Source organism: Schistocerca gregaria, chromosome 9, assembly GCF_023897955.1.
Source record: "Schistocerca gregaria isolate iqSchGreg1 chromosome 9, iqSchGreg1.2, whole genome shotgun sequence".
Taxonomy (NCBI): Eukaryota; Metazoa; Arthropoda; class Insecta; order Orthoptera; family Acrididae; genus Schistocerca; species Schistocerca gregaria.
In genome coordinates, this window is record NC_064928.1 from 120,962,105 (window position 1) to 120,984,040 (window position 21,936).

The window sequence follows — 21,936 nt, forward strand, 5'->3', positions numbered from 1 at the left end:
GTGAAGGTGTCAGCTTTGTTCTGAAGAAGACACAATGTTAATGCTGTTCTGCCAGCTTGTGGCATTCTCATTGTATACCGCAGTGCAGAAATTGCTAGACAGTTAGGCTTTAGGCCACTTGGATAGTGAATTTGCCATTAGTTGCATTTCCAGCAAATCACAAACATGAATACTGAATATTTTTAGTATGTCATGTGGGGAAACAGCTTTCTGATGGTCAGTCTATTATCAGAGAATATGACACACAACTCACATAAATATTTATTTATAGTTACGAGAGACAGAGCTGCATGAGAAGATACCAGTTTTTGCTCATACCCATTGAAATGCTATTATTGTTATATACAGCATTTTTATTCCAATCTTGTGACCTGTTCATTTTCACTTCATCTGTAATCAGTGCGCCTAGATGCTCTGGTTGGATCTTGCAATGTAAATAATGAGAGTAGAAGAATGCATTGTACTACTATGTTCAATACCACCATTCTGTGGTTAGAGAGAGAGAGAGTGTGTGTGTGTTTTGATATTAATGAACTTTTCTGAAAAGGCCTTTTCTCGCTATATTGATGTTCTGTTTGGCAAAGATGATGTGTACTGTAATAATTACAGAAAGGCTTTGACACAGGTAGTTTTTTAGGTGTGGTTGTCAAAAAGAGAGATCAGTTTTGCTGTTGTTGGAATGATCTGATTAGTGCTATTACGCATAACATAGCTATCTGTATATACAAAGCCTTACTTCCATCCTCACATATCCCATCTTTGTGTACTGAGTCAGATGATGTATACCTCCACTTTCTTTGAATATAATAAAATTGCTGTACTAGTACAGACTTAAGTCAACTGAGTAGGCTTGGAATAATCTTTCACCAGATTGTTTACCAAAATACTGTCATATTATCGATTGCCAACACAGAGGTTTCATATTCTTTGTAGATGCTTTCCAAAAGAGACAAACAGTGAAAAACTTGCGCCTCACATGGGGCATCCTGTAAAAGGTATTAGCTTACCGTTTTCAGTAAACCCTTGATAGGAAAAAAAAGTTATGTGCACTGGAGTCTTCCAGAGTAAAACTTTTGCAGTCTCCTGCTCAGAGAATGGGGGGAAGTTTCCATTATTGTTATCGCAAATTGACAGAGGTTTTAGAGAAGCAGATGGGTGACAGTAACATCATAATTTTGCTACAAAAATGTTTGTTTATTGGTGAACACTTTTTGAATAGATTGACTTAAAAGGGGAATCTCTTATATTCGCTCATCAGAAGTAGCCTCTCAAAATAACTTGCCTGGTTTTAACACACAAAACAGTTGTGAGTAGTCATTTTTGACAAGTGTATCAGAACCTTTGTATATTGTACACTTAAATAAGGTAACATGATGGATGTTTCATTTGTTTGCAGAGTTTCTTCCCTGGCAACTTCTAATCACCAACACTCTTTCATTCATTAAGGAAGAAATTAAAAGCCTTTTTCCCGATGAAAACTCTGGAAGAAAGACATGTTTACTGCATTGGCTATGATTTATTTTGTGTGCTTTGATGTTTCGACTGTGTAGCCATTCTCAAAGGCAATATTTAGTCAATTAATTACAGATATTTTGTGTTCCAGTCTGTGGTTTGCTGGGCTTTAAAATAGTAGCAATTATGTTTGGTATGGTACAAACAGTAGTTTGTGGTTTATACTGTACTGAAGATCGTACCTACTGTTTTCATGTCCTGCCAACCAAGAACTGCCAATGAAAATGGCAGGAACCCAAAACATTGTAATTAGCATGTTAAACTTGAGAATGGCTACACAGCTGAAACATCACAGTACGCAAAATAAAATGGGAATAAATGACAACTGAAGCAGGAAACTTACTTATTTCAAGAAGTTTATCACAGTTGTGGATCCTGTTGGACCTAAATATTTGAAGGATGTTCAGTTGTAATTTTAATTCTGCATTATTGGCAGCATTTTGATTTTGTTTGGTTATGGGAAAAACAATTGGTGGCTTCCTTGGCATATGTACTCCCATCTGCAGAACAATGTCAATCTTACCCAGTAACCCTTACGTTATTACTACTCCAGTATTGCAGCTAAGTGCTTAAACCCAAGGAAGTGTCTACTGCCGAGATGTTCAACGAAGTGTGTTGTTTCTTTCTCCGGTAGTCTATTTGTGGAGAGTGAATTTCAAATATTTATAAAAAAAAATTGATGAACAGATTACATTTCTTCTAATAAATACCCTTCCATTTTGTAAATAAAAAAATAGTGACTTACTCATTATTTGTATTTTGTAAACCTTTTTTCACTGAAGCATGTATTGTAATTAAAGTTGTTGGAGTAAAGCTTTTTGATAAAACTCTTTCATTACATTTAGTTTATCCATTTCCACATTTTTAAGAATCCTCCATAAGTAATCTGATTCTCATTTTAGATGCCTTTAAATACTACATTATTCGATAGTAGTGATCATTATTGTGCAGGAACAGATATAATATAATAACGCTCTCATCAGAAAATGTGTGGTAGCCTGAGTTGTTTTATATCGTTTTGTGTTGCTATCCATCTCGGGAGGTGACTATTCATTAACAATAAATTATTGCTCTTGGGTCACCTTTTCTGCTTTAAAGTTATTAGATATTCAATTTTTGAAAAGACTCTGCTTTGAAACTGACTGCAAATAAAAAAAGTATAAATAAATAATTTGTGATTGAAAATATGGATGATGATGATGATGATATAGAATAAGTAGTTGCTTTATTCTCTATAATAAAAGCTTGCAAAGCCTTCAAAAGGTTTTTTCTATGTGACATTTATTTGTTTTCTTCTTTTGGCTCTACACAAACTTTCAGTAAATGGAGAGGCAGCAGCATGTTCCCACCAGAGAACAGAGTGCCTCGCCGATTTAAAGAGCTTCTTGACGTTATCAAATTGGGTGAGAAAAGAAAGATAATTGGAATACAGTAGAGTCTCGATAGTTCGAGGTGGGGCGGAACCACCTTGGACTATTGAAATTTAAATGGGAAAAAGAAATACGATATTGTAAGTAATACAGGTCAAAATATGAACTTTATTAAAATAAAAGTATTTACACATGCATTTGCAATGGCAGAATAACAATAATTATTTATTTAGACTAGTGAAGTGTGTCTTGTTTGGCGAAGCTGCAACGTTTCCTCGCGGCAATGTCACACCACTGTCTCAGGAGCAGTTGGTGTCGCCTCGGTGCAGACTCTGCCTCGTCACTCTCACACTGCGATGGAATGTTAACCATGTCAATGTAGAAGAGTCTGTCACTTCCAACGGTTCGTCCGAATTTAACCACTCACCTACTTCCCCTCTTCATGCCCTGGCAATCTTCTGATTAAATTACACAATGGTTGATTGTCCTCATCTGCTACATCTTCAGTTTCTGCGTCTGGCATACTTTCCTGTAGAATTTCCCCCCCATGACTTAGAAATTGTGTCTGACTTTACTTCGCTCCAAGATTAGCTAGTCCAGTACACGACATCCTTCAAAATCACTTTCTTCAAAGCTCCTACAATGCTTTCGTTGTCTTAGAAATCCAGGATTGACTGTAGCAATTGCCGTTGATACTTTTTTTAGACATTCCAGAACGCCCTGATCCATGGGCTGAAGGAGACAGGTAACGTTTGGTGGGGAAAAACTAGGTGTGGATACCGTCGCACTGAAGTTCTCCTGCACTTGGATGTGAGGATGCATTATCCATGAGCAAAATTGCTTTGCATGGCAGTCCCCTTTCTTTTTAAAAAATCTTGCGGTCAAGTACAAATGAGTTAAAAAACCAGTTCTTCGAAGATTTCCTGATTCATCCAGGCATTATTCTGATGTTTATAGACAACCAGAAGAGCTGAGATGGATACATTCTTGAATGCTCTTGGCTTAGACTTCCCAATCACAACTAGTTTTAGTTTGTGGTTTCCAGTTGCATTTGAAGCTGCCGTAACCGTGAGCCGCTCTTTCTTTTTTTGTGCCCAGGAGCACTTTTTTCTTCACAAGAAGCACGTGTTCTCGCTGGTAACATTTTCAAATTTAGCCCAATTCCGCCACAGTAATATATTAGTTCATTAAACAAATTTTCATCAGTTATGATTGTTTTAAACTCTACGGTAAATTTTGAAACGGACTGAGTGTCACCAAAGAGTTTTTCTACACATGCGTCTAGTTGACGCACTCAGTACCCTTTCTCCCACTTGTTGAGGCAGCCCACAGTAGCAGTGAAATTGTTATCTCCTTCCTGCAGCTGGTTTCTGAAAAACAAAGCTTTTTCTTGCAAGATTTGGCCAGAAGTCGGAGCACCCTTCTGTCTCTGTTGAGTAAACTACATGAACAATACCTCACTTGTTTTTTCGAAGTCTGGCTTCTTCAATTGAGAGATTCGTGTGAGCATTTCTGTGAAGAAAACTGTTCCAATTTAAGTCTGTTTCTTCACCAGTCACCAAAAGTAACTTCACCGACACCATATTCAAGAGCAAGTTTTTTTTATTGTTTCTCCTTTTCAAGTCGTCTTAGTGCTTCTATAATTTTAGATGCAAAGGCACAAATTTCCTCTTTTTTTTTTTTGTTACCGAACGCACGCATCTTTGTAAGATGAACAACGGAAAACACAGTCAACAAAAAAACAACACTGTACAGTACAGGTACTGGGAACTACAGCAGCGTATGAACTCCCCAGTTTTGATTGGTAGCAGCTGGCAGCAGTCGGGGTATTTCGTGTCATCCTGACAACAGATGTTTGTGCACAAAAGGGCAGCGAGCTAATTGTCGGAGTTGATTGCATTGTGGCTCGGACTATCAAGACTCTACTGTATCTGGATAACATTGATTTTGAATCTGTAGCATTTAAGCCCTGATAGCCTGTTGCCCGTCAACAGGACTACATATAGACCAATAAGGTACTTACAACAGAAGTAGAACTGAAAATAACTATTTGTGGTTCACAGAAATACTGAGCATGTTCAAAATACATTGACCGGTTTTGTTTTTCAGTCACTATGACTACTAGCTGGTAGACAATAGCTGCGTTAGCTACACTACCATGGTGGTGTAATAGTTATACCTGTGTAGTATGCAGTGAGACCCAAGTTCAAATCCCAACCAGGGCACAAATTGTAATTCATTTATTCAGCATATAAATTAACAAGCTATTTCATACTATTTCTAGTGAAATAATACACTTGGATAAAATTTTCTGTAAAATAGCATTTGTTAGATAATTTCTCATTTTTGCATTTTGAGGCAGAATTTGCAACTATACTTTTCAGGTCCATAGCAATCAGTATGAAAAGGATTAGGTGTGCCAACTGTAGTGTAGTAATTAAGCTTATTTTGTTTCAAGGCTTAATTGTCCTTTGTATTATATCACATACAGAAATTGAAAATAATGATGATGATCATAATCTCAAGGTCTATTTAATGTCCGTGTTATTACTTTGAGACAAACAGGGTGTGGACAAGTGGACTCATCCTTAGGGGTTTAGTGCCTTTTGTTGACAAGCACTGCACAGGGGTGTGTAGACTTTGTGTGGTTGTGTGCAAGTCATTAGGCTGCAGCCCAATCTGGAGCGGACCTCCACTTTTAGCAGCAACGAGTGCAACTGTCATCACCTGTGCCCGTGGCCAAAGTCTTGAGCTACTTTCTAGCAGACTTCAAACAACTGTACATTAGACCTAGCAGAGAAATATTCACGTTAGGGAGATCTCTCCACATATCATTCTGCAAAATTTTCTCTAAAATGTCTGTACATTTGATTGGCCACCTCAAATGATTTGTTAGCCACTTATGCTACGGTTTTGTAATGCCCTCCTTTCTCATGCTTGGAAACTTTTGACAAGAATGTTTCCTTCCATAAAGCATTCCAAAATCTTTGGTTCACCAACATCTGAATCTGCAGTAGCTGTATCCTTGATGATCGTTAAATCTTATCAGTCTCTTCGGACATCCATTATGGTATTACACTGGTCAACAACATTTTTGTTAGAAATGAAGTAAATAGTGTCCTTTGCTAAGTCATGGATGCTGAACTCAAAAATAAAATCATATTTTAGGCATAGGGATCAGTTTTCATGTGACATGCTATCCTCTATCCTTTGAAATCCTTGGAAATGCTGTACTATTTTTCTGTGACTTAATATACCTGTCAGATCTGGTCATTGAAAAATAATTGAAATATGCACAAGGAGTTAATCACACATGCCCTCTGTTCCAAAATCTACTTCCAGCAAATAAAGGTGGTTTGACAAAATTCTAGGAGCCTTGCTTAACATGTTCGCTGTAGTCAGCAGTGCGGGCCACTAATGCTCTAGGTGGTCACTTGTAAGTGCACGTGAGCTGAAATCATACCCCTGCGAAACCTGTAAGTTCATGCTGTGCACGTACGTAATATTGACAGCGAATATAACATCTGCGTGAGAGGTGGTGCTAGGTATAGAAATACAAGTATGCTTTAGCTGCATGCCGTCTGACACTTATAAGCGGCATTTGCATTTATTGCAAACAATTCTAACAACTCCTCTGATTTATTGATTTTATTGCAAACTGGAAAGAAAATGCAATTCAAACAAGTGATAAATCTGCTCCAGTGAGAAAGAATTAGTCTGAAAACACCAAAAGATTTATCAAACAGAGAAAAACAGGAGTCATCTGCAGTGTGGCGTTATGGAAACCCAATCCCATATAACAAATAAGTTTGCAAGGTGTAGACACGATGTTTTTATAGCAAACCACAAATAAGTCCACACACTGTACATAAATCTCACGTACTGAGCAATCAATGTAACAACATTTTACTTGGCTATCAAATAAAACAAACACTTTACAAATCAAACACATTCAATCATCCTCTGGACATCCCATTACATTACGGATGTGTAATACATCGCTTCCTCTCTTCAGTTTTGTCCCACTTTTGCACATGTGTCTACAATATTTGTTACGCACACCTTTTGTAACACCCATTGGTGGAAGTACTCCCTTTATTATCTGTATTCTACACTCCTGGAAATTGAAATAAGAACACCATGAATTCATTGTCCCAGGAAGGGGAAACTTTATTGACACATTCCTGGGGTCAGATACATCACATGATCACACTGACAGAACCACAGGCACATACACACAGGCAATAGAGCATGCACAATGTCGGCACTAGTACAGTGTATATCCACCTTTCGCAGCAATGCAGGCTGCTATTCTCCCATGGAGACGATCGTAGAGATGCTGGATGTAGTCCTGTGGAACGGCTTGCCATGCCATTTCCACCTGGCGCCTCAGTTGGACCAGCGCGTTCGTGCTGGACGTGCAGACCACGTGAGACGACGCTTCATCCAGTCCCAAACATGCTCAATGGGGGACAGATCCGGAGATCTTGCTGGCCAGGGTAGTTGACTTACACCTTCTAGAGCATGTTGGGTGGCACGGGATACATGCGGACGCATTGTCCTGTTGGAACAGCAAGTTCCCTTGCCAGTCTAGGAATGGTAGAACGATGGGTTCGATGACGGTTTGGATGTACCATGCACTATTCAGTGTCCCCTCGACGATCACCAGAGGTGTACGGCCAGTGTAGGAGATCGCTCCCCACACCATGATGCCGGATGTTGGCCCTGTGTGCCTCGGTTGTATGCAGTCCTGATTGTGGCGCTCACCTGCACGGCGCCAAACACGCATACGACCATCATTGGCACCAAGGCAGAAGCGACTCTCATCGCTGAAGACGACACGTCTCCATTCGTCCCTCCATTCACGCCTGTCGCGACACCACTGGAGGCGGGCTGCACGATGTTGGGGCGTGAGCGGAAGACGGCCTAACGGTGTGCGGGACCGTAGCCCAGCTTCATGGAGACGCTTGCGAATGGTCCTCGCCGATACCCCAAGAGCAACAGTGTCCCTAATTTGCTGGGAAGTGGCGGTGCGGTCCCCTACGGCACTGCGTAGGATCCTACGGTCTTGGCGTGCATATGTGCGTCGCTGCGGTCCTGTCCCAGGTCGACGGGCATGTGTACCTTCCGCCGACCACTGGCGACAACATCGATGTACTGTGGAGACCTCACGCCCCACGTGTTGAGCAATTCGGCGGTAGGTCCACCCGGCCTCCCGCATGCCCACTATACGCCCTCGCTCAAAGTCCGTCAACTGCACATACGGTTCACGTCCACGCTGTCGCGGCATGCTACCAGTGTTAAAGATTGCGATGGAGCTCCGTATGCCACGGCAAACTGGCTGACACTGACGGCGGCGGTGCACAAATGCTGCGCAGCTAGCGCCATTCGACGGCCAACACCACGGTTCCTGGTGTGTCCGCTGTGCTGTGCGTGTGATCATTGCTTGTACCGCCCTCTTGCAGTGTCCAGAGCAAGTATGGTGGGTCTGACACACCGGTGTCAATGTGTTCTTTTTTCCATTTCCAGGAGTGTATAATCGTATGCCCTCAGTATTTATTATATAGGTAATGGGAATCGAAATTAGCATGTCAACTACATGGAAAAATTGTTTCTTTGGCCAGAGGATAGTCTTTCATTCACATAAATAATATAACATCTGGTCCTGCCTATCGGTCCGAGACATACAACTATTATATTTGATAACTTTCAATGGTTTCGAGACTATTTGCTGGTGTGCATTCGGCACAAGTCCCATTGTATTAGGATATTCTGTGGAAATATAGGAGACCTCTCATCTATCCTTTTGTTTGCCGATCATTACGCCACCCGAATATCATGGAAAAGTGTCTCCTTTCCCCAGTTTTGCACATACCACGCCTTTAGGGGTATTTCTCCTATTTACCCTTAGCGTCCCAGTGCAATGTGTTTTTGCATTCAACAGGGTTTTAGCTAAAGCAAAGCTGTTGTAAAAATTGTCTGTGTAAATGTGATGGCCAACATGCAGCTTCGCTTACAACAAATGTAATACTACCTTTTCAGCATTTCCTTCCCCCCCCCCCTCCCCCTCCCCCATATCACCACACCATCCCTATGTACACAGCACATTTATTTACAAAACTGTCTGGATTATTTAGCTTGTACATTTTGATGCCACATTTATTCCTTTTGTTCTGTATATATTGTCTAAATGTCAATTGTCCCCTCCAAAGAATTGTTGATTCATCTAAAGACAGATCCCTACATGGACACATTCTGTTGTTAAAGTAATTCAATATAGGGAGTACTGTATATAGTCAGTCATCAAGTTTCGGGTCTCTTGACTGGATTTTTCGCAAAATTCAGTGCCCATAATCATTGCTATTTGTCTATTTTTTTAACAGCAGGGCTTTCTTTTAATGGGGCATATTTGACATTACCCATATGTAATGAAATACCCAGGAAGACTAGTATTTCTCCTATTCTTACAGGTTTCCAAATACTAATCTTAGAGCCCTCTTTCATATTTTCACTCGCAAATATGATGAGTGCGTTACTATTCGTTTCATCAACTACGAGTGCAGTATGTCATCTGTAACCAGTAGGCTAAAGAAACCCATTGGCATATTGCCAGCAGGATTTATCTGCAAACATTCTGCTTTTGTAATCTGATGATACTGCATTCCACATGGTTCTTCATGACAAGTCGCATCTGGACTGCTTACTTCTGCGAGCATGGGTTCTTTATCGTGAGTTATTTAATCATTGTCGACGTCCGTTGCGAAACATATTTGACAGTTCTGCTTCCACACAGTCATCACTATGGTATGTTTCTGCAGTCTCAAAATTCCAGCGACCCTCCTCTGGTTTGTCCCCTCTGAACTCAGTACCACTATCTTCTAACACACCCAGTAACTCGTAGTTAGTATATTGTTCACTCTTCCAACTCTTTTCTGGGTTAGAAGGCCCCAGTGTCTGTTGATTCGCAAACAATGCACAACACAGACGAAAACACACAACTGCAGACAGGAAAATGTTACATAATATTGCATTGGTTGCTTGTACGAACACGAGTGCACAGCTGAACAAACTTAACGAACACTCAGTTAGCAAACCACCACTTATAAGCGTTACCCGTACTGGTGTGTTGATCACAAAAACGCCTATAAGTGTCAGCTGCAGCGAACGTGTTAAACACCCAAGATCACATTCTGATTGTCATCACAAGTGGTTCAGTTTTGTGAGTTGTTGGAAGTGACTGCTTGTTGTTCTGCATTTGTGTCAGTCTGTGGTCTGTATTAATTCAGAGGAAGAAATGTCTTTTATCTTTGTAAGAAGCATTAATTCTTTTTGTTGCATCTGTAGAGAGTGACAACTGAAACTGCTAAAATTAAAACTTAATACTCTTGTAAACAAGTGCTACGAGCTTTATTTAATGTGTAAAGGTTGGTGACCAGGGCAAAGTATTGGACCCCCACATATGATGGTAATCTTGTTTACTTATTTCTCGTGTTTGAATTTTGAAGTCTTGTTGCAAAAGTGCGTCTTTTTCCAGGTAAATATAATATTTAGGCTGCTGTAAGCATTTGCAAAAACCGTTATTTGTAAAAACTGATGCCAGTACAGAAATTCTGAAATTAGATTCATATCCCTAAATCATACAGATATTGTGACCACATTGAAATCACCTGATGTGTATGCACAAAGTTCCTCAACAAAACAGATGATGATCATTTATGACCAAATGAAGGCGGTAAACTGATGCAGATTGTAACGCCCACAAATAATCATTTAGTCATTGAAATTAAAGAGTTAATGCTCCAAAATAGAAATATAAAAAGTGAAGATTAATAGTGAAAATGTCCCTAACCAAGTAGCTGCAATCAATGGTAACTTATGGCTAAATGTCTCTTAATAACTAGCTGCTAGCTCTTAAAGCAGAAATATTTAAAGTTTATTATTTGTACAAAACAAAATTTTGAACTAAAAGGTTGATGAACCTCAACTGGAGTCATTCATGTCAAATGGTCAGCATTACAATGCATGGACATACAAAGCTTAATCATTTATGCACAAAGCAGACTCCAGACATTGATTCATTTTAGGATAATTGAAAACAGCCATCTGTTTACAAGTTAGTTGCTTACAAATCACTTTTATGCTGGATGATGATAGTACTGGTGGAGAAAGACACACACATTGATCCCATTAAAAAAAAAAAACAGCACTCATAGAGGTACATAAAGATTCTTTCCACATTTCATGAATGGAATGATGATAAACCATAACAAAGTTTCTAAGTAGTTACCTCCACCATGCACTTGGATGCAGATGGTTGTGTAGATGCAATGAAAGAAGTGTGTAAATCACATTTTTTAAAGAAAAACCCAACATCTACCAGGTAATCCTTATGGTTCAAAACAACAGTAGTGGAGCCTTTGTTGGCAGGCTGGGATCAGTTTTTAGGTAGTGGACTGTCGTTCTTTCTACAGATTTAAGGTTAGTTTGCATGTTGAGGGATTTGGAGAATGATAGTAAGGCAAGGTTCGAGGTTAAAAAATTCTGGAAAGTTAACGGGGTGATTTGGGGGCAGCGAGGGTGGATTGTGGTTGGTTGGGGGAGTGAACTGAGGCAGGCAGGGTTCAACATTAGTCTTTGGTTGAGTCTGATTGGTAGGGCGGATTGTGGTTGGTTGGGGGAGTGAACTGAGACAGGCAGGGTTCAACATTAGTCTTTGGTTGAGTCTGATTGGTAGGGCCGGTGGCAAAAAAGTGTTTCCACTGTAGGGACCGGGAGAAGGAGAGAAGGTCTTTAACAAGTCCTACATGAATGAATTTGGGTGTGGGGCAAAAGGTGATTCTGGACTCTGTGTGGTGGTATGAGGGAGTAAATGGAGTAGGTCTGCGAGACAGGGTTTGTCAGCTATGAGGGGATGTGTGGGAGGTTTGGAGGTTATTATAAAGGTGGTGGACAGTGATACTCCAAGGTGTGGGTAGGAAGTGAACAGGGTGGAGAGCTTTTGAGGTGGTGTTGCTCTAGTTCCTGGAGGGCAAGACTTTCAATGTATGTTATGGGTTCCAGGAATTTGGCATTGCATAGCAGGAGAATTTTGTGGATGGAGAGAAGCTACTGCAAGGGGGTTTGGGCTTGGTTGATATGGTTTTGCAGTACTATGTTGGTGACGGCTAAGGAGTGGCAGAATCCGAACAGATGGAGGTCATTGTGGAGGGAGGGGTAGCAGCTGGAGATGGGTAATTTGATGGTGAGACCATTGGGGGGGGGGGGGGGGGGAGATTCCGTGAGCCAAGCAACAATGTAGGAACAGTACCGTATCTACTCGAATCCAAGCCGCATTTTTTTCCGGTTTTTGAAATCCAAAAAACTGCCTGCGGCTTAGAATCGAGTGCAAAGTATGTGGAAGTTCTGTAAAATGTTGGTAGGTGCCGCCACAACTAACTTCTGATGTTGAATATATGTAGCGCTACACGGGCATGCTTTGCAGGCACAAAGATAAATACTGGCGCCAAAACCTCTGTGTCAGTAAATAAATTTTTTTTAAAATAGAGGTGGAAGACAAGCTTTTTTATCTGCCCCGAGTTTCGACCACTGCATTGTCATACATTATCCAACGAAGTAAATACAAATTAAGTATTGTTCATCTTTGAATTTAGCAGCCTTTCAATGTACTACGAAAATCCGACTGGCAAGACTGTTTGGGATGTTTGTCAATAAGGCCAACTCTACGTTCTGAATTTTTTCCTACCTGTGACAAGAAAGGGTTGCAGATAGGAACTTTTATGAATCACATGCACAATCTCTTCACCATAAGAATAATGCGAATATAAACATTTTTCCATGTATTCTTTCGTGTTTGCTGCTATCTCATTTAAATCCTGTCTGCCTAATAAACTACAAAACTAGAGTGAGACAACAGCAAATGCGGAAGAATATACATATCATGCCATGTTTATATTCGTATTATTCTTACGCCGAATAGAGATAGTCAGAAATGGAGCACGACAACTGACTAGATTTTTAAATCTAAGATGACTAATTTCTGGGCAGAATGTAAATGAACTAAAGAGGCGTCTGTAAAGATTTTCAAACAGAGATGAATTTTCGCTAAACTATCCTTCTATCACAAGTAGTCTATTATTTGGTTCTTGTTGATTATTATCAAAGAAAGCAGCAGTGTAAGTGCCAACAAATAGCAGTCTCTTATCATTGTTTCGCTATGAGACGATTCCTCTCTGTCTCTCTCTCTCTCTCTCTCTCTCTCTCTCTCTCTCTCTCTCTCTCTCTCTCTCTCTTTTTTTTTTTTTTTTTTTTGGAAGTGGCGGTAGCGCGCACAAAAGCAAGCCATGCCGCGAGTGGTGACAGGTCGTACACACTCGTTATCAAAATGCGACAAACAATGCATGACACAGTACAATAATGCATTTTCAGCTTAAGAGTGACGTGAACACCTATAACAAAGAGAACGGCAGTTATCAGATCAAAGAAAAGTAAGCAACCAATTCAAACCAGACGAAGCACGTGAAAAAGGAAGGGTACCCGTATAAATACGGACGGAGCGTCTGATGCATTAGCAATGGCTGCCTGGTAAAGCTTAACTGCTAAGCTTACGACTCGAACCAAACTACTGTAGCTGTATCATCATTGATTCGACCTAAATTATGTCTCATATTACAATGGAACAACTTTGCTTCGATTTGGAGGTGCGGCCTAAAACTTTTCTCTCAGTTTGAATTTCGAGTCTCAAATTTCAGGTGCAGCTTAGATTCGAGAAAATTTGTTTTCCTTGATTTCGAGTCTCATTTTTCAGGTGCGGTTTAGATTAGATTCGAGTGCGGCGTTTAGATTAGATTCGAGTGCGGCTTATATTCGAGTAAATAAGGTATTTGGGGCTGGGTTCTTTTTTCATTTGAATTTTATACTGAAGTGCCTGCTGGCAATTATAACAGAAAACAAGAAGTTGGTATCAGCCAGTATACAGTATATTACACAGCACTATAATAATGTGCAAATGTTAGTCTTGATATTAGGATTGATCAGAGAACATGTAGTTTGTAATTTATTAATTAAGCTTCCTAGTTGCAAATAATGTTTTTAATTAGTGACTAATTTCGAACATTTTCCTTCATTCTCAAACCATTACCTACATTAGAAGGTACAATGTTCCTAACAAAACATGAAATACAACAGTTTGTGAGCACAGAATACATCACTGCAATAAAAACCTTAATTAATAAATTACAGATATATTCAATTGCTGTTCCTGATACCAACACAACATTGGATTGATTGCTAAAGCTATTATTTGAGCTGTAGGCAATACGTACATTCTGACAAGAGCAAAGCCCCACATGCAGCCGACAGAGAATCTGTACCCAACTGAGGAGATGGTCCAGCTGATATATGACCAGCTGTACTTTCTCCAACAGCGGGGTAAGAAGGTGTCCTTCTTCTGGGTGTCTGGTCATGTAGGAATACGGGGCAATGAACAGGCCGATCGGGCTGCCAAGGAGGCCTGCAGAGAGCAGGATGTGGTCCAGTGTCTTATTCCCTTGCAGTCTGTCATTTCTTCACTCCACAAGAAGTGCACTGAGTTGTGGGAGGAAGAATTGTTGGCAGTGACGGCCAATAAACTGCAGTTGGTGAAGTCAACAACTCGGCCGTGGCATACCTCCTGCCGGGTGCTCAGGCGGGAAGAAGTGACCCTCACGCGTCTTCGGATTGGGCACTGTCCTCTCACACATAGCTTTCTATTACGGCGGGAGGATCCCCCGATTTGTGATGCTTGTGGTGAGCACATTTCTCTGTCCGGCACATTTTAACAGACTGCATTTTATACCGTGATGCAAGGGCAGAAGTACAAGTTGATGGGGATCTGCCCAGTGTGTTAACTAACGATGAGACGTGTGTGTCTAGGGTTTTAAAGTTTTGCGATGTGTCTGGAGTCTGGCCTAAACTTTTAGGCTGGAGGTTTTGGTGTATTGCACAGTGGCTGGCTCCTCCCCTTCTCCTTGCACTCAGCCAGGCACTACCATCTGCTATATTGCTCTACCACTTTCTTTCTAAGTTGTCCATGTTTTACTGCTGGCAGCATGCTTCGTCCCACACTTCGGTGTGGGTAGGCACATAGTTTTCCAAGCTTGTTTCCTGTGTCTTACGTTCTGTTTAATCTTATTGTTCTGAGTCTTTTCTTGACACCTGTCTCAATCTGTTACTGAGCGGGCGCTGAAGACCTTGCCATCATGCACTCTTAAAACCCTCTCTCCACACACACACACACACACACACACACACACACACACACACGATTCGGCCCGTATTTGGCAAGTCGCTTGCATGCATCCTAAAATTAAAGGCTAACGTCACCCTTTATGTTCATGACATGCAATAAACTCAGAATTGACAGGATCAATAGATAATTGAGAATTCAGCATTTTTCACCATCGCAAATGGGTCTGCACACACATATTTTCCTAGAAATTAAGGAAAGAAATTTTTCTTGAGTGCTGCCCAACATAAGCACTGGTGGTGTAGTGACAGAGATATCTGGACAGGAAACAGACCCTGGGTTCAGTTCTCAGATGCATTCTGCAGTTCTTCCTCCAATTTACATTGGTAGACAGAGGATTAATACTATCAGTAAATCAATAAGGAATAATAACAAGTCAGGCAAATACAACTTGGATTTCTCTTATTGGGAAGAACTAATCCTGATGCACACCACATACAAGATAATATTGCATGATAAATCAGTGATTAAAGTTGGTCATGAATTGTCATTATTGCATCAATACAGTTGTGCAATTTCCACTGTTTTTCCAGAAGCAGACTCTTATTTTGAAGCCTTGAAATAAAGTTTTTAACTTGGCAATAAAAAGAAATGCCATGTTGCTAGTTTGGTAAGTTGCTTTGAATTTTAAGCCTTGTTTTAGTAAGACTGCTAAGGAGGTGAGCACATCCAACACATGTTTTTGCATAAGGGAGAGTGTTACAGTTGATAGTATGCATAAAATAAAGCATTGTTACACAGCACACTATTCCATTACAGTATCAGTGAAAGTATTGCCCAAAGTTTTCCCGTGTTTATTAGAAACTAATGACTGATCATCAGGATATAGAAGAGGTCAAACATTTAACCAATCCCTTAAAAATGTTTCAAGTCACTTTTCCAAATCTTGGGAACTGACAAATTCAATTTGCAAAACATATCTTGAACCTTTTAGAATGATATGTTTGCTGTTAATGTTTGTCTGATACAGGAATTCAGACATGGAAAAACTCATACTGTCACATATGATAGCTTGTTTATAGATGATGAGGGTCAACCGACTTGCGTAGTGGAAGTAATACTACCGAACTGCACACAAGTATGTCAGCCACATGACGTTTATTTTTATTGCCAAGTTAAAAGCTTTATTTCGAGGCTTCAAAATTGCATTTTGCTTCTGGAAACGCAGTAGAAATTGCACAACTGTACCGATGCAATAACAATGATCAACTTTAAGCACTGATTTTTCCAGTGTTATCTTGTGCATGGTGTGCATCAGAATTAATTCTTCCCAAAAAGTAATGTTTTTAAATGTAAACCAAGTCTGTTTTCCGTGGAATCTTCGGAAGGAATGATGTCGTTGCTTTAAGATTGCATTCATTAGATGTTCTTGGTGCCACGAGTATATTTGCTATGTACCTTTTATATGACAAGTACTATTCGCCTCATTGTTTGAAGAAATTATAACACAGTGAGAAACCCATTGTAAAGTGGCCAGCATTAATTTTATCTTAACCCAAGTCATTTGAGAAACTCATTTCGTACTTTGTTATTATTACTTATTGATTATGTGCCTTATTAACCTTCCTATTCCTCCCTATTCAAAAATGAAAAAAAATACAAATTTGGGGAAAAGGATTGCAGTATGCATTTGGGAATAAAACCCAGGTCCTCTACTTCACAGCCAGATGCTTTGGTTGCTGCACCAGAGCAGTACTTTCATTGAACAGTGGATTATGGATACATATGCAGCAGTCGTAAAAGTTTCTTTCCTTAATGTCTAGGAAAATACGCATTTGCAGACCTCAAGTATGATTGAGGAAAAAATGCTGAATTTTGAGTTACCTGTTGGTCCTGTCAATTTTAAGTCGACTGTATGTCATGACCTTTAGAGGTGGTTTTCTCTAAAATTCTAAATATTTTAGTCTTTCCTTTTAAGTTGTACATAAGTGACTGCCAAATATGAGGTGAATTACAGTGTATCTGAATACAAAATTCTTCAGAAACAATAGTATTAGTGTATCTCATAGATTCAACAATAAATTGTGCAAAGTAGTCAGTTTGCGTTTTATATGCTTGTTCACCTGCCACTTCAAAGGGTGGCATCTACAGATGGCGAAGGGTAAACCTTTAATCGTGTCAGTGTTCATTCCATATTATTCGTCATTATGAGCCCCAAGATACAATACTTGTTTATTGTATTATCAATTTAAAATTACTGGCAGTCATCATAAAAGAAAGAGTATGAATGATCCCTGACTAAACTGGATGTTCAACACAGGTAAAAATCGTCTATCTGTAGAACAAAGAAATTGGAGATTAACTGTGAATTAGGAATTACAACGATGTCAGTATATAGGGTTTTAAGGAAAGGCTTCCAATTCCAACTCGTGCTTATAGGGTTTACAAGCTATAAAAGCCAAAAGGCTAAGAATACATTTTACTTTACAAGTTAGCAAACAAAATGTTTAGTGTATGAAGTAGACTGTCTGGATCCTGCCATCTTCAGTATTGAATCAATGTTTCATTTCTATAGATATGAGTAGGTAAGGTCTGGTAGAATGTAAATAGTTTAGCAGTAAGGGGACCGCTCTTTGAATAGCAAAACCATTACTTTGTCATCATGCACATATGAGAGAGAGAGAAAAAAAAACTTTGCTAGTGTTTTGAATCAGTGCTTCTTCATCTAAACACACACCAGTTGACATACAGTGTCCATTTCTATAGAACGATAAGCACTGATGTTCATGTAAGAGGATCAGAAAATCTTGAGATACTGCTGTGTGAAAGAGACTGCCAAATGGAATCCCTTTTTGTGTCACATACCAAGAACATGTTTCTTTGTACTTCACGGAAGCTTGTGTGACTGGAATGAGTTCAGTTTACCTGCTACTAGCTAAAAGTTTCTTTCCTTAATGTCTAGGAAAATACACATTTGCAGACCCCAATTATGACTGAGGAAAAAATGCTGAATTTTGAGTTACCTGTTGGTCCTGTCAGTTCAGTTTACCTGCTACTAGCTAAAAGTTTTACCCTTTCTCTGTGTGTGGTTGGTCAAATGACTGTGTCTTCACATTCACCAAATATGACACTGTGTGATTTTTTTCATTGGCCAAAGATTGTGCCTCTGCTACCAGCTGGTATGACTCACATTGATTACTCCAGATATGGCAATATTCATAAATTTGACAAACTGTAGAGTTGCTTTTCCATTTAAATATATATTTAAAACCCTAATATTCTTTTTGAAATGCCTGATAGTAGTTTTCTGGTGAACATGATCAAAACAGGGACACCTGAGCTAACCAAAGGACTCTTTCCTGTGCTGTGGATTTCTTGTGTTTGAAAGATGTCAAGAAGTAGAATGTGTTGCAAATATTTTAATACAAAATTTGTCACATTCTTGCAAAGAGGGTCAGGCTTATTGCAAAAACAACACATGTATCACATGTGATGATACAAAAATATACTATGCAACAATCAAACAAACAGCAGCAATGATTACACATTTCTTACTTACTGTTATTAAGTAAATGCACACTGTCATCCACTTTCCACCAGTATCAAAAGTGAACTACTTTTGAGGTGAGATGGATAATGTTTTGAGCAAAAGGTCATGTAACACATGTCCATTAGCAACTGGAGTTTCAGTTCCTTCTTCAAAGTTATATCCAAATTTAATACTAGCCTTTGCTAGTATGGTAACTTATTATTCTGCACTAATCATTGAAAGTCCAAGCACATCTGGCATCAAGACACAGATAAATTACAATGATTTATGCATCTTGAGGAAAGGTGAAGAGTAGTACACAATAACTTTGTGTCCAATTTTTTTTATAGTGCGCTTGTCCTTTCACAGCCACATAATCCTTTCCTTTGCATCACACACACACACACACACACACACACACACGCACGCACGCACGCACACACTCCAGGCCACTAATAAAAATCTGTTTGTTCTCTGCTAGATACGTACATGACGAAGAATTTCGCACTGCTGACAATTCAGATTGTCAGTTGTTCACTTTAAACTCATGAAACACTGAACCTGCTGACCAGGTCTTGAACATTTTGTGGTTGTATCACCCTTTGCGAGTTTTTTCACTTTCATTCATATTCGCTGCCTTTTTGAGTTTGGATTTGGCAGAACTGAAAAAGAGAAAAGAATATAGGACATGAGAACCCATAATGTATTACTTGTTGCAAAATAATTTAACTGCTTTCCCCAGTATTAGACCCAGTACCAACACAAGTATAAGACCTAGGAAAGATGTGTAGCTATTGTGAGAGTTAATTTCGGAAAGGGCAGTTGAGCTTATGGGCTTCACAATTTTCACACGCAGACAACAGTTTGTTACAGTTTATACACAGCTTTTTTCAACATTTCCTAGGTGACTTAAATAAAAATAAGATATTGTTTACTTTGAGCTTATAACAAAGGGTCCATTTTCTTTCCAACAAATGTAGTTCCTCATTGGAGACTTGAATGATTTACAGTAAGTAGTTTCAATGCTGTGATGTTGCAGGCAACTTTGACTTAATGTTAGAAGCTAATATGGATAGACAAATTCTGAAATGCACCAGGAATTGAAAGTGGAGGTTATAATAAATCTGTTAAAGAAACTACATTTTGCATGTGCTCTGCAAAAGTTCAACTGGCTCTGCTTGATTATACTCTGTAATATTTGGAGCACTCTTCCCAAATGTGTAATTGTCTCTGCACTAACAAGACTTTGCATGTGTTAAAGTCACAAAAAGGACATCATAAGAATTTGCTTTTGTTAAAATGCACTATAAAACTCAGTCAAACATTTACAAAAATAAATAAATAAATAAAAATAATTTCTTTTTCTGAATGATGTGCTGGAACAGAAGGTTCAACATACATACATACAACAAAATTGAGGAGTTATCACTATTTTATGGAACAGCTGATAAGAACAGACAAAACAAGGGAAAGGTGAAAAGTTCTTGGTGTGGCAATGAAAGATGATTTTGAAAGTACGAAAAACTGCCTTTCTGACGACCACCACCACCACCACGTGTCCTGTCTGCTGGCAGGTTCCTTACACCATTGCTGTCTCCATATGATCTTGTTCCAGGCCAACTGTTTTGGGGCCTGGTATCTTCCTCTTTTTCTCTTCATAGAGCATTTTTGTTCTCACCCAGTCCGTTTTTCTTTTCTTAATCAGGTTCAGGAGAAATCTTTACTTCATTAACATTTTCAGTACTTCATTGTTCTTTATTTTATTTTTCCCGTTCTCGTACAAGCCCACACTTCAAATCTTCAGTTTTGCCACTTTTTGATATAGTTCCCTTTTGACTCAGTGAACTTTGTCCCACATTTTCTGTGCAGGTAGCTTTCATTCCTGAAGTGTTATTCAGGAATATCTTCCAAATATCCATATAAGAGTACTATAATCTGAATTGTACCTCCAACCTCTCATTTATAGGCTACCAATGTCAGTAGAGAATTTGTTTTTATGATCAGCAAGGAAAAAAATCTCCATCTCGATGCAAGGCACAGATGTAATGGAGGCAGTAGACAGCTTCACATACCTGCCATAACTAGTAAACTGTTGTCAGACACTGAGATCATGACTGTGAAAGCAACAACAGCAGCAGCTGCTACGTCCTGGTAAGAGAAAGGATTTGGGATAGCAGTTTGCTTACAGAAGGTACCAAGGAGTAAACTATGACAGTGGCATTGAAACTGAGACATCTTTGTTATGAAACAATGCAGGTCAGACAGTTTTCATCTCTGCTGTCACAGAAGATTCTTGATAAATCACAGAAAGTCCCAAATGCACGTTCTGCAGTGACTAGGTACACTTTATATGTAGAGCTTACTGAGTTAGCAACATCTTTGTTAGCTAGGGTGTGTAAGACAAATGGCTCTCTTACTGTGCTGTCGGAAAACTTTCTGACTGTATATGAATATCCTAATTTCTTCTTCAGAGATGTATGTAAAATAGATTTGAAGGAAACCACTGTTGCTTGTAGTCTGTGGTGAAGTTTTGCTAATGAAGGAGGTGCAAGCCAGCTGTCTGTGTGAAACTGAATCAGGTACAGAAGGTAAAGAACCAATTCACTGCTAAGTAAGTTAGGAGTAAGAGAGAGCAATTTCAGTTGAATCTATTTTACACTCTGGAGTGGGCCTAATTAGCCACACTCAGAAATGTACCTTATAAATCGAGGGGTGTCCAGGTCAGACAATGCCTCTCATCTTTATTGATGTGAGAATATGTGGAAGTCAGAGGATGCCAAATTTAGTGAATAGTTTTGTTCTTTCAACAATTCGTAGTAATATATGGTAATTTTATTGATCCCAAAAGAGGATCATTTTTCTACAGAAAAAATTTAATTTTTGCTTTTGCAATGAAGGCTTTCCCTCAGTTTTTTATATTGTTGGTTGAGAAGACTTGAATTAATATTCACCAGTTATTGTCTTTCCCTTTTTGGAAAGAAAATTCCCTTTTGCCTTCCTAAATGTTCTAGTTGTCACTTTAGTGTCAGATGAAATTGATTTTGCCTTTCTTGGTGCAGTTTACTAAATGCTTTCATTGTTTCTCAATTTCTGGCATGAAATGACAGCAGCACACAAAATCAGTTGGATTATTTTTAAAAACATACACCTGGTAGAAAGCTTTCATTCTTTGGGTAACATGTACTGCACTCTTTCTGCTGAACTACCTTATGGTGTCATTTATTTCAGATGCCTTTAAATGCTGTCTCATACCGTACTATGCACTTGCTGTTTTGTGTTGTCCTTGGATTGTCTTTGAGAAG

General features: G+C 39.3%; 2 protein-coding genes across 3 annotated transcripts in view; one reads left to right on the top strand and one right to left on the bottom strand.

Moving 5' to 3' along the window:
- Positions 1-2,711, top strand: part of LOC126292197 (CLK4-associating serine/arginine rich protein) — a 133,811-nt gene extending 131,100 nt beyond the window's left edge. For both annotated transcript variants that reach the window (XM_049986050.1, XM_049986051.1), the window contains exon 19: positions 1,397-2,711. The gene's annotated coding sequence lies outside the window, so the exon portion shown is untranslated. The remainder of the gene's footprint in view (positions 1-1,396) is intronic.
- Positions 2,712-15,186: 12,475 nt separating this feature from the next.
- The window catches only part of LOC126292200 (breast cancer metastasis-suppressor 1-like protein-A), a 90,137-nt gene continuing 83,387 nt past the window's right edge, over positions 15,187-21,936 (bottom strand). Inside the window, exon 6 of the mRNA XM_049986053.1 lies at positions 15,187-19,296. Within this exon, the coding sequence (XP_049842010.1) occupies positions 19,259-19,296 (38 nt within the window). The 3' untranslated portion in view covers positions 15,187-19,258. The remainder of the gene's footprint in view (positions 19,297-21,936) is intronic.